Source organism: Panthera uncia (genome assembly GCF_023721935.1).
Source record: "Panthera uncia isolate 11264 chromosome B2 unlocalized genomic scaffold, Puncia_PCG_1.0 HiC_scaffold_24, whole genome shotgun sequence".
NCBI lineage: Eukaryota > Metazoa > Chordata > Mammalia > Carnivora > Felidae > Panthera > Panthera uncia.
In genome coordinates this window covers 111,688,814-111,706,009 of record NW_026057580.1, presented here as the reverse complement: position 1 = coordinate 111,706,009, position 17,196 = coordinate 111,688,814, and the positions used below count along the sequence as shown (strand labels likewise).

At 53.7% G+C, this 17,196-nt stretch overlaps 1 protein-coding gene across 1 annotated transcript in view; it reads right to left on the bottom strand.

The window, feature by feature from the left end:
* Positions 1 to 17,196, bottom strand: part of IGF2R (insulin like growth factor 2 receptor) — a 102,951-nt gene that overhangs the window by 22,273 nt on the left and 63,482 nt on the right. The window contains exons 20-34 of the mRNA XM_049654536.1: positions 15,204 to 15,305; positions 13,785 to 13,886; positions 11,503 to 11,698; positions 10,016 to 10,186; positions 9,325 to 9,468; positions 9,066 to 9,241; positions 8,695 to 8,782; positions 8,001 to 8,216; positions 7,012 to 7,142; positions 6,663 to 6,760; positions 4,314 to 4,450; positions 3,315 to 3,505; positions 1,687 to 1,813; positions 731 to 850; positions 161 to 417 (exon numbers count right to left, since the gene is read on the bottom strand). Coding sequence (XP_049510493.1) covers positions 161 to 417; positions 731 to 850; positions 1,687 to 1,813; positions 3,315 to 3,505; positions 4,314 to 4,450; positions 6,663 to 6,760; positions 7,012 to 7,142; positions 8,001 to 8,216; positions 8,695 to 8,782; positions 9,066 to 9,241; positions 9,325 to 9,468; positions 10,016 to 10,186; positions 11,503 to 11,698; positions 13,785 to 13,886; positions 15,204 to 15,305 — 2,256 coding nt within the window. The remainder of the gene's footprint in view (positions 1 to 160; positions 418 to 730; positions 851 to 1,686; positions 1,814 to 3,314; positions 3,506 to 4,313; positions 4,451 to 6,662; positions 6,761 to 7,011; positions 7,143 to 8,000; positions 8,217 to 8,694; positions 8,783 to 9,065; positions 9,242 to 9,324; positions 9,469 to 10,015; positions 10,187 to 11,502; positions 11,699 to 13,784; positions 13,887 to 15,203; positions 15,306 to 17,196) is intronic.

The following is a 17,196-nucleotide window of genomic DNA, read 5'->3' as shown; positions in this document are numbered from 1 at the left end:
GGATAAAAGATGCTGGGTACCCATGGGGGGGGGGGGGGGGCCGGGGGTCGGTGAGCTGCAGTGGCACTCGTGACAGAACCGGGGTCCCCCGGGCTGCAGGCAGCCCCAGGCGTCAGGCAGGCACTTCTCAGAGGCCACACGTGCCCAGCCCCAGACTCACCACCTGCTCGCAGGCCAGAGGCGTGTGCCAGGAAAAGAAGAGCGTGCACGTCTGCTTGTCGAGAGAGATAAGCATGGGCCGGTTGGTGGGCCCGGCCTCAGGCCTGCACACGAAGCTGATGACGCTCTTGTAGGTGAGGCCGGATTTGGACGGACAGGGCGACCCGTCCTCGTACACCAGCTGTAAGACCTGGTCCGCGTACGTCAGCCTCTTGTTCGCCTTGCCCACGCTGATCCTGGTCTGCCCAAAGCAGGCCCCTGCACCGGACGCAGAGGGGGAAGAAAAACACACCATTAGGGATTCACATGACCGGCCTTCCGAGGACCGCTTTCTGCAAATGCAGATGCTTAAATCGGAGCTAACGCTCAGAATTCTGAGCGTCCAATGTGGTTTCGACAGGTGTCACGTCTCTTCACGTGGCCACGCGTTTCCCCCACGTGAGCGGACTGTTACGGCAGAGAAGGTGATCGACCTTCGGATCTACTCCTCTCTTCCGGCACAGGAGTGCAGAGGTCGGGACAACCTCCGGGCAGGGACAGCCGGGCCACAGCGGGAGGCCGCGGCACTTACCCACGCCAGGAGAGCAGTTCTCGTTCTCCCCGCACACGCTGATGTACACGAGCCCCTTCTCGCTGTATGCGGCCGTGTACCCGGATTTGCCACTTAAAGAGCTCAGGTCAAACAGATGTCCTACGAGGGAGAGAGGGGACGGACGCAGTGACGCCAGGTCGCGTGGACTCAGGAGGCCCGCTGCCAGCATCCTCACACACACATCACGGTGGCCATCGGGGCTTCTGACGTCTCTCCAGGAGTCCCCTCCGCCCCCCTCCTCAATCACAGACGTGGCCCTAAAAGTGCCCCTGGCCAGCTAGGCTAGATCATGAGGCTGCAGTCCCCAAGTTTATGGGATGGCTCCTCTTGACCCGGAAGACAGCGGCTCCACAGCCTCCCCCTCCTCCCCCCGGGCTGGGCCACAGCAGCCAGTAGGGTTGTGGTGGGATGCGGGGGGACCTGATGGCACCCCTCCCGCTGCCAATGAACCCACACCTCTCTGGGGCCCAGGCACGGACATTCAGTCAAGGTCTCCTAGCTGTCCCCACGTTACCACTGGAAGGTTAACAAGGAGACTGACTCTGACAAATCCGCAAGCCTACAGCTGGTGTGACTGGCACCCTGGGAAACAGGAGTCACGGACCGCAGCACGGCTCTCAGGGAGAGGGGCTGATCTCCTCACCGAAGGAGAGCTCTGAGTAGACCCAAGGGGGGGAGACCCAGACGCCAACGGGTACGCACACGACAGAATGCGGCTGCCCAAGGCTGTCTGGCTCCCTGGCTTCAGGTTGGGTCCCTCACTACGGGGCACTGGTGACTGGCAGTGTCCCTCATTGTGGGGGTGGGTGACTGTCAGCATCCCTCCCTGTGGGGGGGGGTTGGTGACTGGCGGCGTCCCTCCCTGTGGAGGCAGGTGACCGACGGGCGGCGTCCCTCCCTGTGGGGGCGGGTGGCCGACGGGCGGCGTCCCTCACCTGTGGCAGGGTTGGTGACCTGGCAGTTGTCGTGCACATTGCTCCTCACAGGACAGGCGGCGGCTGTGGGCCAGGAGAAGGTGTACTCACAGTCCTCCACCGCGCTGATGAACATGGGCCTGGAGTTCTGCGAGCAAAGGACAGAGCGCTGCCAACAGGGCAGGTTTTCTACAGGACGTCAACCTACGCCAAGCAGCAGCTTCTCCGCAGCACCACGCAGGACGCGCGGCAGCGTCTGCGTGGGGTGAGGGCACATTTCGGGAAGCCAAGGGTGGAGACCCGTTCCTGGTGTTTCGCCGGGGGCTTAACACGTGCAGAACAGGTGAGACGGACCCAGGGCTGGAAATCCGCTAGGGCGCCCACGGACACTTCCCCACAGCTCGGGCTGGAAAGGAGGGCGGAGGCCTCGGCGGGCGAGGGGGCCCGCAGGGCTCCGGTGCATCAGGAAAGAGTAAATAGCTGATAACATCGTGAAAAGCAAAGGACCTCAAAATCTGCTACTGGAGGCGAAAAAGCCAAAGAACGAGCCACTTATTCTACCCACCCGCCGCGCATCCCAACGCTTCTGCCGCCTGGCCACAGCCCACGTGCAGCACGGGGCACGGCCTGGGCAACCGCGTGCACAGCCCCTCGCGGGCCACCCCCGCGTCCCCACCCCGCGTCCATCAGCTCTCTTCTCTGCCCCGAGCCTCTGCCCGGTTACGGAGCTGAGAATATCTATCGGGGCCCGGGGGTCCAGCCCCGGTGGCTCACGTGTCTAGTTTCCTGAGGAGGAAGCCTCGGCTGCTGCTCCCTTAAGAGGGCCGACCTCTGGCTCCTGGGGCTCCCTGGGCGGCTCCTATCGCTGCCGGCCAAACAGCTGGAGAGAGCGGGCGCCCCGTCCTAACACGGAGTGTGCTGGTCCCGCCTGTCCTTATTCCTAAACTGGCTACAACCCTAGTCTCACACAGCAGCACACGGGGCTTCATCTTAATCTCACGTGTGGAGACGTTCCCGTGGCGAGAAACAGTCCCGAGAAACCGTTCATTCAGCCCACACCTGCTTACCTACACATAGCAGCCCATCGGAGACGGGCACGGTCGGCAGAAACGAGGCCGGCCCCCCTCTGCCGTGCCCCTACCGCACCCCGGCAACGATGCGTGGCACCCTCTTACCTCCTCCAGCTCGCTTCGGTTTGGCAAGATGGGAATAGCTCACGTTATTAATGGGTAAACAGCTTAGGATGGTTAAGTAATCAAGCAAGTTGCACAGGCAGGAAGCGGGCGAGCTGCCCTGAACAGAGTTTTGTCCAACCTTCTGCTTCTCCCGAGCCACGTCCGTGAAGACAGACGGCGGGCTCTCAAATACTAGTTTTCTCCACAGCTTTTGGGGGACCTTCGGGGAAACCACACTTTAAACAGAACCAACTAACTCTGAAACTAGAAATGCCAGGTCAGGCATGCCAGAAGCCAGAGAAGAGAGGTGCCCCACGAGCCGCAGGGCTGGGGCAGGGCTGCCGGCACCCACTGTCGTGCGGGGGCAGCCTGGGCCCCTCTGCTCACGTCCCAAGGGCAACAAGACAGTCTCACTGGCCCTTGGATTCACGCTGCCCGCAGAGCACCAGGGACTGAGAAAGCCATGTCACTTACGACTTGGCTCTCACTGCAGGTGAATCGGATGGTGGTCGACTTTTTCCGAATCTGGTCTGGACACAAGTCCCCATCAACGTACTTCAGGATGGTGCTGCCGTCTTTCCACTGCGGCCCGTCCCTCACCTGGCCGAGGTTCACGGGCTTGGAGCTGCCCAGGAGACACACGGCCGCTTCCGGAGGGCATGGCTCTGTGAGACAAGACACAGGTAAGAGTTACCTCCCGTGATTCTCCCGTCTAGAATTTATCAGGCAGGTAATGTCAGACACGCCACGTATTTGATGCTAACGGTGACTCCAGAATAGCTCTTTCTCTTTCACGTAAGTGACACGACAGTGATATCACAGGACTTCTCGGTTGAATGCTGTTTTACCATAGATGGAATGGGGGAGGCATGGGGTGCAAGGAGATTCCAAGGTTCAACAGACTAAATTATTTCTGAACCCCAAATATGATGCAGCTGAACTACCTACATGAAGCCAACAGAACATTTTTGACAGCCGGCACTCATATACCATCTTTAAGAGTTACCAAGAACTCTGCCAATTTCCCGGTCCCCAAAATGTCTGTGCCATCCGCCCAGGTAAAGAACTAGTCCCACTTCCTGGACTGGGAGCCACACAAAGTGAGAAGGGGACCCATGGCCTTAGATGTAAGGACCACCCACCCACATTCCTCTCAAGAAACACAGAAAGCACACACCGATCTCTGTTTCACACCCTGTGTCTCCTACCCTGCTAGGAAATACCCGCCACCATGACCATCTCCACCTACCTCTAACCCTTCACGATCAGTGTTCCTAGCAGAGTCTCCAATGCTGATTTATCCTGGACCACCCCAGGGATCAGTCATTAGCCCTTAAATAATTCCTCCTGCCGCCCCATGGCCAAAGCACTCGCGTGATGTCAAGGGGGATGCACTTTCAAAGAATCCTGCTCCCACTTGATCTTCCCCCAAACTGACCACAGGCCAACAGCCCACCAAGAGTCCTCTCTCACCCGAGCCAGCCTGGGGAGACAGAGACTTGCAAACGTTGATGAGGTAGTGCTCAGTGGCCCCTGTCCTCGTGACGGCTTCCCAGTTGTCACTGTACCTTGCCAGCGACGAGAGGTCGAAGCTGTTGCCAGCCCTGTCTCTGGAGGGAAGAGAGCGCTGCCATTAGGCTCACGTGTATTCAGGGTGCGCACTGAGCACTCGGTCTGGAAACGACCAAGGATTCAAGGTGCAGTCTGTGGCTGACGTCCCAGGACTCCGATCTCACCCGGGACAGAACTTCACACTGGACCTCTCCCACCACCTCGTTCAGCAAAAGTCTGTATTCACCCAGAAAAGGGCAGAGATCAAGCCTGAGAAGTGCTCCCCACGCTCAAGCCAGTGAGAGGACAAGAGCAAAGAGCAGGCCACTCAGAGCTCCCTCGGGGCCAGCTACCTGCTGTTGGACCCCAAGGAGACCAACGGCCACTGAAATAAAAATGAACTGGTGTCGACACTTCTCGGGCTGAACGTTTACTTACTACACAAATCCCAAATAGAACTGTTACTGAGGGCCAGCCCCACACCGGTGCAGTGTTAATGGTGAGCAAGACACACGCTCTGTCCCTGGGACACACCAGGTCTGGGTGAAGACAGAGACGCGGTCACAGATGGCACTTGACGAGGACTCAGGAGATAAGAGAATGGAAGCATTCATTCATTCGTTCAAAAGACAGGTGCTAAAACTGAGGGTACTGTACTGAGCAAAATGGATGAAAACCACCTGTCTTATGACACAGAAATTACCAGTAGAAGGAAAACACGATAAATAGAATTAAAAAAAAAATTTTTTTAAGTACACAGTATATCAGATGGCAATTAAAGCCAAAGAGAAAAATGAGGCAGGGAAGGGCGATGTGAGGTTTGGGGCCGGTGGCAGAGAAAGGCTGAGGTTTTAGATGGCACGGTCAGAGAAAACCTTATTGACAAGGTGACCTCCTTTTACATGTTTGTGCTCCTATAAATTCATTACAATATGCACGTATAAACTTCCATTTTAACCGGTGATTCCGTTTTCCTTTGATTTCATTAATTCTCTTAAAAATTGTGCATTGGGGCAGCTGGGTGGCTCAGCTGGTTGAGCGTCTGGCTCTTGGTTTCAGCTCAGGCCACGATCTCACGGTGCGTGGGACCAAGCCCCGCGTTGGGCTCTGCACTAACAACACAGAGCCTGCCTGGGATTCTCTCTCTCCCCCCCTCTCTCTGCCCCTCCCACGCTCATGCACTGTTGCTCTTTCGAAATAAACAAAAAAAATAATAAAAGTAAAAACTGAGCATAAATATATTTGGTGGGAAAGGTTTCATGCACAAAAATAAGACTCTCTGTACACAAATCTCAGAAAGCAGAAAACAGTCTCCGGTGACACAAAGAGAATAGTTGAATGAATTAGTCCTATCAGAAGGATAGTTCGTGCCCATTAGAAATGAGGAATGCATTTGTTTCATGTGAAAATGCTTAAGAAACATTAGCTGGAAAAGGTAACATTACAAAACAAATTCTGATTCAAAGTCGCTAAACACATATTACTGAATGTATGCTTTCCCACATTACTAAAACTTAAAAAGTTGTCACTTTACCCAGACAAAATGAGAGAACACAGCAAAACAGGGAAGGAAAACATGGAAATGACTACACTTTCCCCTAGGGCTGGATGCTGTAAGTGTGTGACCCTCTTCAGGTGGATCATCACAGAGCAGAAGTGACAGCACGTCCCCCAACCGTTGAGAACCACAGATGAAACCTCCAGGGACGGGACACGAGATGCCTATTTTGCAATAGTTCCAAGGGCAACCACTGAAATGCACACACAGTAGAGGCCTCTACTTCACCTCAGGAGCTGCCAGTCACCCAGTCCCAGGAGCCACAGGCGACAGAGATCAAAAGAGCCCCTGACAGCCCCTGAGAACCTGCTGTCTGGGCACCCCCGACTGTCTCCAACGCCCCGGCCTCTGCACCTCCGCCCTTGTCCTCTCCACGCCTTCTCCCCGCCACACAAGCAGCGTGCCAGGGTGGAGCACAGGCCAGGTGACGTCCCGCTCACTCTACTCCACTCACACCATGAATCGCGCAAGGTTTTTCTTCTGTTCCAGTTCGCAATCACTTCCCTGTACGCATCTTAGCACAAAATAATCACCGAAACCCAAAGCTGTGAAGAGTTCAGGAGTTAACCTGATCCAAGTACTTGTTCGAATATGAAGAAATGAAGGCTTGGAGAAACCACCTAAGCCAACACCCTGTCCCCTGACCGTGAACTGTTAAAACTGCGCGCAGTTCACCAGCCTGTCCAAAGGAGTCAAGAGACGCGCAGACTTACTTGAATGAACACTCGGTCACGTCAAAAGGTGCGCAGGCATACTGCGTTCGCCACTCGAACACGTAGGAGCAATCCGAGGTCTCCCTGAGAAATACCGGCTGGAAATGGGAAGAGCGACATATATGTCACGTGGGACACTTCACGCAGTTTATCACACTTTGAATCTTCAGAATGGAAACAGTAAAGGAGGTGATGTCCGTTAAAATGCATACACGCTGATCAAGGTCTCGACCCATCTTCCGTAACTACTGCATTTGCGGTCAGCTGACCAGGGGCCTCTGAAACGCCGGAGCGGAGGCATCTCTCGAAGAGCGGGGCAGCCACGCCCGTGGGCCGTGACCACACTCACCCTCTCCGTGCTACGGTCGCAGTAGAAGAAGATGGTTGTGGAGCGCTGGTACACCTTGTGGCAAGTGTCCCCCCCGGTGTAGTTCATTTTCAACAAGCCGTTCTCATAAGTCAGCTTCTGAGTGAGGAGGCCTGTTCGGAAATGACCAGATTAAAACAAGGTTCGGGGCCCAAAGTCTCCCGGCCACGTCACGTCCCCCAAAGAAATCGCCACAAGAGCACGTGTGTCTGGCCTCCCAGCACCGGAGCCTACTCCCTGCCCCACTGCCCCGCAGGAGGAATAAAACCCGGCCTCCTCTTGTCCACGGTTACAGTGTTCTGGTCTCATGGTGGGCACAAGCAGCACAGGCTCTCATCACTAAGAGGATGGCCCTAGGGGCTGCCCACGCACTCACCACCACGTCGCATACTTCTTCTTCTTTTTTTTTTTTTTTTTTTTATGATTTGAGAAAGAGCAAGCGTGTAAGCAGAGGAGGGGCAGAGAGGGGGTGACAGAGGATATGAAGAGGCTGACAGAACAGAGCCCTATGTGGGGCTCGAACTCACAAGTGACACCATGATCTGAAGTCGGACATTCAACCGACTGAGCCACCCAGGCGCCCCAGCTACTCCTATTTAAAAGTTCTCAAACTAGTATTACCTGCCCAGCTGCTGAGACGGCATCATGACCAACGGCCTACCCTGTAAGTTATAGCCACACCCTATACTAAACGCATCTCCGCTAACTTGATTCTAGAAAGTACTGGCTACTTCAGCGTGCCCCTGGGTTGCAATAAAGAATCGACAGCTGGAATTGCTAAGTAAGAACAAAATAAGTTCTAGCCACATGTGTCACGATGCATTCTGCTTAAGAAAATCAAGTGAAATCAGAAACGTGAGTATTTCACCCAAAGGCAGCTTTCTTCCTACTCTGGAAAGAAGAAACCTTCAGCATGAACCTTAATACGCGATTCCGTTCTTGCACAAAAGCGTAAGAAAAACCCACGGTACCTGCCACTTTGTGAAATCCCAGGGCTCCCCGCTTTTCCTGACACGATGAGATCACCTTGGACTTGTCATCCGTAGAGCAGACGTCTGAGGACAGCTTTCCACAGACCCGGAAATAATAGGTGTACTCCCCAGCACTCACGACCGTGTCACTGACGGCCAGAGGCTTCAGGTCGTACAAGTTGCCATGTCTCGGGTCCTTCACCTCGCAGTTGTCTCCTCCAAGAACACACGGGAAGCGAAGGACCGTTCCAGTTGCACACACACTCACTCTCTCGGGCAAAAACTCTTACAGTTTTCAATCACGTGAATACGGTCTTACAATAAGCATTAGACGCCATTTCCACATCATCCCCTCGTGCTTGTAACATTACGCAAACTGCCTGTCAAACAGCGTTCTAGAAAAGCCTGGGTCACAGGGTGAAGGTCCACTTAACCACACAAAACCTCAAGTTACGGTTCTCACAGGTGAGAAGCCAATAAGCCGTCACTCCGAGTAGGTCAGGGAAGATGTCCCTGGTAAAGCTGGCAAGGCAGCGGAGCAAAAAACTCTAGGATAAGAAATTATCCATCTACTAACAAGCATCTCACGACCGGGCGTGTGGCCATCACTACGGGGTTTTGTACCCAGATGCTGGCTGGAATGTCTGCCCCTTCATCCCTTTGCAGCATCAGTGAGCCGGGCCCCAGGTCTTACCTTCCACTCTGACGACAGGACAGGCTTCCACCGTTCTCCAGATGAACACGTACTCACAATCATCCAGAAGCTGAAATGTTGGTGATCCCTATAACAGAAACCAACAACTTCTGTTTTTATCTTTTTTTTAAGCCAAAGATAGCCACAATTAATATCCAACCTTCAATCTCCATGAGAAAAATACATGAGCCTTATTAAACGTGTTAAGACCCGGAGAAAAACAGTACGTTCTAGTCAAATGCTACCGAAGGCCTACAACCCATGAAAACACAGCCAAGGGTGAAATCAGAGAGAAGGTTCAGAGGCTGAAGGGAAACAGGAAACGGAGCCACTGACAAGCAGGCCCAGTCCTCCCTGACGAGCTCACGCACCGACGTCTGCGCACACTCGAACATTATCCTGGTCGAGAAGCGCTGGTTCCCACACCTGTCGCCATTGACGTAGACGATACTCAGAGACCCGTTGGCTGCGGCCTGAGGGCTGATCTGTACCACGCCCAGGTTCTGGCTGTTGTCTTCTGATACCAGGCAAGACCCCACTGCGCTGCCTGAAAGAGCCGGGAGTTCGTCCGTCTGGGGCGGGGGACAGCAGGAAGGCAGATGCGACTCGAGTCAAATGCTCACTACTCACCATGACATTCGGGAATATAAGGGAGGGGAGTGCAAACGCTCAAATAGAAAGTTCTCTTTCTTCCATCCGCGGAGGTGTCTACAGCCGCCCAGGGCTTCCTGACTTGGCTTAAGCCGCTTAGATCGTACTCGTTTCCAGCGAGGTCTGAAATACACGGAAACACACGAGCTACCCCCTCCTCTCTTGCCAGCGTTAGCACACGGGCACACACCCTGGCTGAAGACTGATGATGCACGAACTTGACGTCGTTACTCAGGAATCAGAAGGGCCCCAGGAAGCTACGAGGCTTTTCCTACACACATACACTGGCTCTGGCCCTCGGAACTGCCGTTCACAACAAAGTACCACTGACGTGGAGGTGCAGGGACCCCGCAGAGCACGAGGCGTCCTGGGGACACTGCTCAGCTCACAGAGCTTTAATGCCTTTTAGGTCCTCAAGCAAGAAGCTCTGAATGTATTTTACTTTCTTCCCCTGCGTTTTCTTCTGTTCATGAGCAGCTTCTGATTACAAAACGTAGCTTAAAACTCTTAATTACATACCCAGATTCTCTTTCAGAGAAACACCACAAGTGTGGGTATCAAAGAAGCACAGAACACAAACATGCTGCCTATAAAACACACCACACACGCACACGTGATTACACTTACGCACACATACACACACCCTTGATCCTGGTCCTCTCGGCCTTACCCGTGACCTGGCAATCCACTGGAGAAGGGACGCAGGCCAGTGCGGTCTCAAACTCAAAGAAAGTATCTCGGATTCCCCGGCCAGAGTCAATGTCCTGATGCAGGAACTTGGGGATTCCTGGGTAGGCATCATCGTTGCAAACAAAGCGGATGATAAAAGCATCAGCAGTCCCTGGGGAACAAGGGAGGCCAGGTTTTAAGAAACAGAGCAACGGGACAATGCCCCCACTGGGAACAAACCTCACAGCCACCCTCTAAAACGATGACATCACAGCACTGGGTCTGTCTCAAGGGGGCTGATGTCAACTACAGAATGGCCGTGTTCACTGCCACAGTGACCCACACGACGACGGGTTTACAGAGTGAGCCTGACAGTCCTGCGGTCTCATATTCTAGAAAATATGCACATGCAACATCCTTTCCTCAACCCCAACGCTAGCTAACATCACCGGCTTATTCACCACCACTCGCTAAGTTCCTACCACACGCAGGAGTGAAAGAACCAGAAGCGATCCCTGCCCTCCCAGGAGCTTACACTCCAGCCCGGCGGCCCCAACACGAAGCACGTGGAATGCAGTCTAGGGCTTGCCAGACGGCGGGAAGCTGATGGAAGGAAAATGCAGCAGGCCCAGACATGAGAGACCCCCAGGTGGTGGGGGTTTTAAGGAGGGGGCTGGCCTCACTGGGAAAGGGACACCTGAGCTGATGCACGAAGAAGGTGAAGAAAGGGACCCCAGGGCCATCTTAAGGGGGGAGCACCTTGGGCAGGGGCAAGAGCAGAGACAGAAGCTCAGGAGGGGAGGGTGGGTGGGAGGGAGTCTCAATGGTTTCAGAAGCAGGAGGTCGGCAGGACTGAGCAAGAAGTGGGGATCCCGTCCCACAGCCTCTGTGACAGCACTGGCCTCTAGTCCGGGTGCACGTGGCTGGGAATGGCACGATCTAAACACTTGAACCATCACTCTGTTGAACAGAGCGCTCGGGGGTGGAGGGCGGGCGAGGGCAAAAACAGGACGACCACCAAAGGGCTCCTCCAGCGAGGGGGACCGAGGAAGCGTGCAGGCCCAGCGGCCGCAATGGGTGAAGACCCCACAGCCACCAGCACGTCATCTCCTGCAGCCATCCACAGAGTGGCAGGTAATGTCATCATCCCCATCTGAGACAGGAGGAGACCGAAGCAAAGAGGCTACACGACAAGCCTGAGGTCACGCAGCTTTACATCCCAGAACCACCAAGGGGCCTAACGTTAGGAGCCTGGGGGAAGGACAGGCACAGGGACCGTCAACAGTGTGGTCCAGACACTTAACAGGATCACACGCGAGGGGCCTGGCAGAGCACAGAGGACTCGTGTTGGCGATGCCATGGCCCAGAGGCTGGAGGGCAGGGGAGGGCTGCATGGTCGCGTACCCTACACGCTCAGGAGGTTCACAGACACGCACAGAGCCACCAGGACACGCGTTAGTGGCAAAAATAACCTGGTTCTGAGCTCACCTGTGGAAGGGTAAAGAGGCCCCTTGTAGGTCAGAGTTATAAAGCCCTCGGTGGACAGCTGGAGGGTTTTCTCGAGTCCAACCTGCCTTTCTGGCTTCAGATTCTTCAGGTCTTTTGTCTCGGTTTCCGCCTCACAGCCAGAGGCTGGTTTTCCATCGAAGGTGCCACAGGCTGGCATTGTGCCACACACGTTGAACTGCAGGCCGGACAGCAAGAGCCACACGCCTTAACATAGGCCATGTAACTCAGCACAAACAAGAGCCCGAGCAACTCAAACCCTGAGAGGCTAACTAGTTACTATTCAAGTTACCAATTTACACGTTTGGGCACTTAAATCCAGAAGTTAGTACACAATGCAAAATGCAAAATTCAAAATCCAAATGGCAACACGCATAAATTGCTTCTAGGGAATAATAATCACATATTTATTTACACAGCCCCGTATCTCTAAATGCCAAAGATGCATTGCATAGAACAATGCCCCATCTACAAGAGGGAACATGTACGTAGAGCAGACTATGACACCATTTTCAGTATTAGAGAAACTGTGTATAGTTGAAATGTCAGTTACAAGGAACCAGGAGCAAACATCCCCTGTACTTCTTAAAGACACCGGTATCATTCTATCACGCAAATGAAGCTAAATATGTTCTGTGGTACAAAGACGCAGAAAGGAAAGACTTCTCTACATCTGTTAAGTGTTCACGGACAACGTGTACAAAATCAAGGTCAGCTTTTCTTAAAAGACCAAAGCCTCCTACTCGGGAAACGGCCCATCGGGACTACAGCCAACGCAGGTGCTCAGCAGCCGTGCGGGCCATGTGCGGGAGGCCGTGGTTAACGAAATTTGGATGTAGGTTCCCTTTCTTTTCCGTGGACTTGCCTGCAAGTGAACCACAGAGCTGAGAGAAGCTTGGGCTTGCTCTGCCAGGCTGTGGGCACCGGCTGTCCTGCGGGCCTGCATCTGTAGGCCCCTCTGATCGGGGGTGTTCAGGCACCCTCGGAGATGTCGGCAGCTTCAGCAGCGTGGGGAGGCCGCTGGGCATATCCGGGGGCCACCGAGCCCGGGAGGACCGGGTGGCAAGGGGACAAAGCCGGGCAGTCGGCTGGTGGGTGGCGCTGGCCTAAGCAGATGGTTCTCCTGGTGGCACCCAGGAGCCCAGACACAGCTGGCACCACCCAATGCCCCTGCTAGCGCACACAAGGCAGAGGCTCTCTGGGCTGCTTCTAGTGTGTTCTTTATAAGGGTTACTATCTTCCAGCATGTCCTCTATGTGGGTCGACAACGTTCTTGTCTGCTTCTCACACTTACAGGTGGCCACATATACTCACACCTATTATAAACCTATTATAAACTGAACTCTGTAGCAGCAGTGTGGGGACTGCAGGTGGGTAGATGACCAGCCAAAGTACTGCTGAGGGACAAACCCTGTTCGGGTATCCCCCCAGCCTGTGGGACAAGCTGTATGCTCTTCTACACCGACAAATTCCCCTCTTGTGTCAAATTCACGTAAGACATTCTTATCCCAACTTCCTGTTCTCAAAGGGTATTCTCTCCTTCCCATGTGGCTGTGCTGCAAAAACTTAAACAAATATATCTATGTACACATATACATATACACAAGCTAACATATATATACGTGTATATACGCACATACGTACACATATATGCGTGCATATATATACACATATGCGTGTGTTCTTTCTTTCCAGCAATGCTTAGTTCATAACAGAACAGCATTACGTGGGGGTTTTCCACCTTGCTGCTCCGGACAGAATATCAGGACTATCACTGAAGGAAGTGCTCTCAGAAGAATCCAGAACACAGCCACCCCAGGTTGTTTCCCTTTTATAGGGTAATGTAAGTACCATTTCCTCCTGACTGGTGGTTCTCAGACTCCAGTGGGCATCAGAATCACCTGGCAGTTGGTTAAAAGAAACTGACGAACCCACCCCACAAGAATTTATATTTCTAACAAATTCCGGGGTGACGCCAATGCTGCTGGCCCAGGACCACTGCTCTAGACACACAGCAACAGATTAAGAATTTCTTTTCTGAAAAATGTCACCCTCATGTCTGCACTACAGCAGTGAGTGGAAGTTTTACCTCCCTCTCCCCTCAAATCTGGATTCTTTCACCTCTTCCTGGGTAACGGCTGCCATCACAGTGCCCTGGACCGTTCCTAAAGACACCTGCCACCAGCACGCACCAGAGGCAAATGACTTACACGCACATTCTCCTTGTTTCAAAGCAAACTAGAAATTCATCATGTAACTCTTACCACAAAAGTCTTTCCAATGCCTGAGATCGTGTATCCTTTGGTATCGTTCAATGGGTTAAGATCAAACACAAACCCACTGTTCGGGTCCCTTATAGAACAGGCCTGCAGAAACAACAGGGGAAGAGATACATTCAAACCAATCCCACGAGAACACGGCCAATACAGAGCGTCCTCGCAAACCTGCGTGTATGGACCTCACAAAACATGTGCTTCTCCACTGACCTGAAACCCCTGTCAGAAAAGCAGCCCCATGCATCCCTCCGCACCAGCCCCTTCAGATACGGCCCCTGCGGTCTGCCCAGGTGTGATACCAGGCTGACAAATATTAAACTTACCTGAAAGCTCTCAAGGCTACGATATTTACCTAAATAAGGAGACCACCGCTGACCCTCGAGGGAAAAGTTGTTAGAAACCATACGTAACCCATAAATAATTTAAAACAAGAAAAAGAAAAACTTTAGGAAGTTGGTTTAAATGTTCCTTTTTCTATTTCAGGCATTCACTTAAAGACCATGATAACGGGAGGCACGATGAGGTACCTCGCCATCCCTTCTCCTCTAGGAGACGTCATAAACCGTACCCTCCCCCCACGTCTTTCTTCTGCACAGTCTGCCAGTTCAGGGGAAGCATCAGCGGTCCCAACCCCAGAGAGCATGACCGAGGACGCAGGGCGGCATCCCACCATCCCTACCCTTCCCCGGCACCACAGGCCCAGGACCCTGTGGGAACCTTCGTTTAGGTGGGCCTGGGCTCTACTGTGAAAGCAGAGCTTTTAGAAGGGGAGGGAAAGGAGGAAGTCTGAGCACAAGGAACACAGCCAGCGCCGTGAAAACGACAGGTCACCAGCTCACGGCTCTGCTCTGTGCGGGGGGGGGGGGGGGGGGGGGGGTGCACCCGAGGGCAAGAACACAGGCCAAGGCCAAAGAGCAGGATAAGCCACAACGGCAATAGGCACGCAGAAGCAACGGCAGTAACAGGGCCGGGATCGGAGCTTGAAAACCGTGAGCATCACATTGAAACAGACAGGCCAGATCCCGCAGATGACGGGGCACTGGAACGTTTTAGGTGCTGCAGTGACAACTGACAACCCCCCACATCTCTACGGTGATGGAGAATCCCCAGAGCCTGCTAGGGTGCCACCACAACACAGAAGGGACAGGGCAATGGAGAAAAAGGAAGGAATCTATAGTAATCGGGGAGTAAAGCCCAGGGTCTGGTTCTCAGCCCAGCATCTGCGAGCCGGGGTCTCGGGGAGAGCAATGCGGGGGGACGCCCAGGTGCCTGATGCCAAGGCGCGGGAAATGGAGAAGCCAGGAACAGGTTTGGAAGCGCGAGGGAAGGGGTGGGCGCAGAGCGGGGGCACCGGGGTGGGCATATCCAGGAGCAGCGCAGCGAGACAACCCGGGACAGCACGCATACCTGTTTTGTGTCCGTCATGATTTGGATGGGACAGGCGGCCTCTGTGTTCCACAGGAAACTAACCACACACTCCCAACTTAGAGAAAATATGGGGTGGGTATTCTGAAAGGTTAAATGCAGAATGACAGTCAGTATGAGGAGATGGAACTCGATCTCACCAAGGGACTACTAGCCTAGCACACACAAAGAGCTAAAGTCTACTGAACTTAGTTTAATTATGCGTCAGTGACAGACTAGGTGCTCAGTGCACACTCCCTAATTACAATTTCATGTCCTATTATTCCCACTAAGGACATACTACCTCTCGTGCTCAGATGTCAAGAAGTTTACCCGAGGTCACGTGGCAGTGAATGGCAGAATTGGGGTCCAGATCTGGGTTTAAGTCCACGCTGTTGAAAAACACTCCACACCAAGAGTACGGAACGTAAGAAAGACACAAAAGACCCCGGCGTGGGAGATTTTACTGACAGAAGCTCGGAACTGGGGACCGAGGGTACAGAGGAGCCTGGAAGGGTCACAGGGAGCCTCGCGGGCGCTGTGAGCACGGCCACCGTGTGGGGTCTGGCTGCAAAGTCCTGCTCAACGCGTGAGGGTTCACCGGCTGCCGGTAACTTACAATGTGTGCACTGTCCGGGTGTGTCTCAGTGAAATGTTGCCCAAACGTGCGCCGCACCGCCTCCTGTGGGAGCTCTGCCTCGTTACAGGGAACAGCAGCTTGTGCTGAGAGAGCATTTACCACTGTGCTGTTTTATTAGCATTTCTCAACCCAGCCTCATAATGACCTGGGAACCAGGTTCTGTAATCACCTACCATCTATACACAGGTGAGCAAACAGAGGCACAGAGTCAGGACACCTGCCCAGGCTCACAGGAGGACACATTGGGCACCTGACCGCGAGCCCACACCTTACCCACCAAGCACCCTCTGGCCTGGAAGTCCCTCCCCCCCCCTCCCCGCCCCCCTCAGCCTCAGCATCTCTAACAGTAAGATAAAAACACATCTGTCCTGGGGCGCCTGGGTGGCTCAGGCGTTAAGCGTCTGACTCTCGATCTCACAGTTCGTGGGTTCGAGCCCCGCCTCAGGCTCTGTGCTGACAGTGTGGAGCTTGCTTGGGATTCTCTCCCTGCCCCACCCCCTCTCTCAAAATAAATGAAGTTTTAAAAATCCTTAAAAAAAAAAAAAAAATCTGTGCCTTCTGCCCCACACTGTGGTCGTGAAAAGGTGCTGCTTTAACGGTGAAAGTTCTGAAAGTTCTGTGGCTTGCAGAACTCTGCGACACGACCTCCGTTCATGGTCTCTGGGGCCCACGGTGCGTACCAAGCCCCACACAAGTACTCAGAGATACAGTGATGATGCGAAGCTGCTCTGAAGACTGCAGAACGCTGCCCGCATGAGGTGTCACAGCGAAGCTGAAAAACTAAGGATCCCAGAGAACCTCCTGGAACAGTCCAGTATCTCCGTGGGAACAAGAAACTGCAGTGAGAAGGGGAGGTGGGCAAGGCTCCAAGGAGGGGACACAGACTTGCCCAGGAGGTGGCGAGGGCTGGGCTGGGCAGCCAGGAGTTCTTCCTGAGACTGAGGAAGGAAACAGCCAACCCATCCCCGGGCTACTCAAGGAGCACGCTTACAATTCAGTCATGGAACACCTTGTACGACGTGGGCCCATGCTCGTCCAGCTAGGGATTTCATCCCCTTATCAGAGACCCCTCCTTGACCTCTGAAGAAACCGTCTCTCGGAAAAAATCACGTGTTGGCAAATGACACTGAGAACTTGGGGTCTGCGAGGCAACTGGAATGTATGTGACAAAGTCCAACAGACTGCTGAGGATTGAACACATTTTGCCGTTCGTTCCAAAGAAACTACAGGAAGCTGGAACGGACCCTTAAAATGTATACCTGACCCTTTAAGTTATTTGATCACAAACGTGAATTCTATCACCTCCACTGTGCGTTCACCTGAGACTTTGAATAATTACTCAAAAAACACGTGACC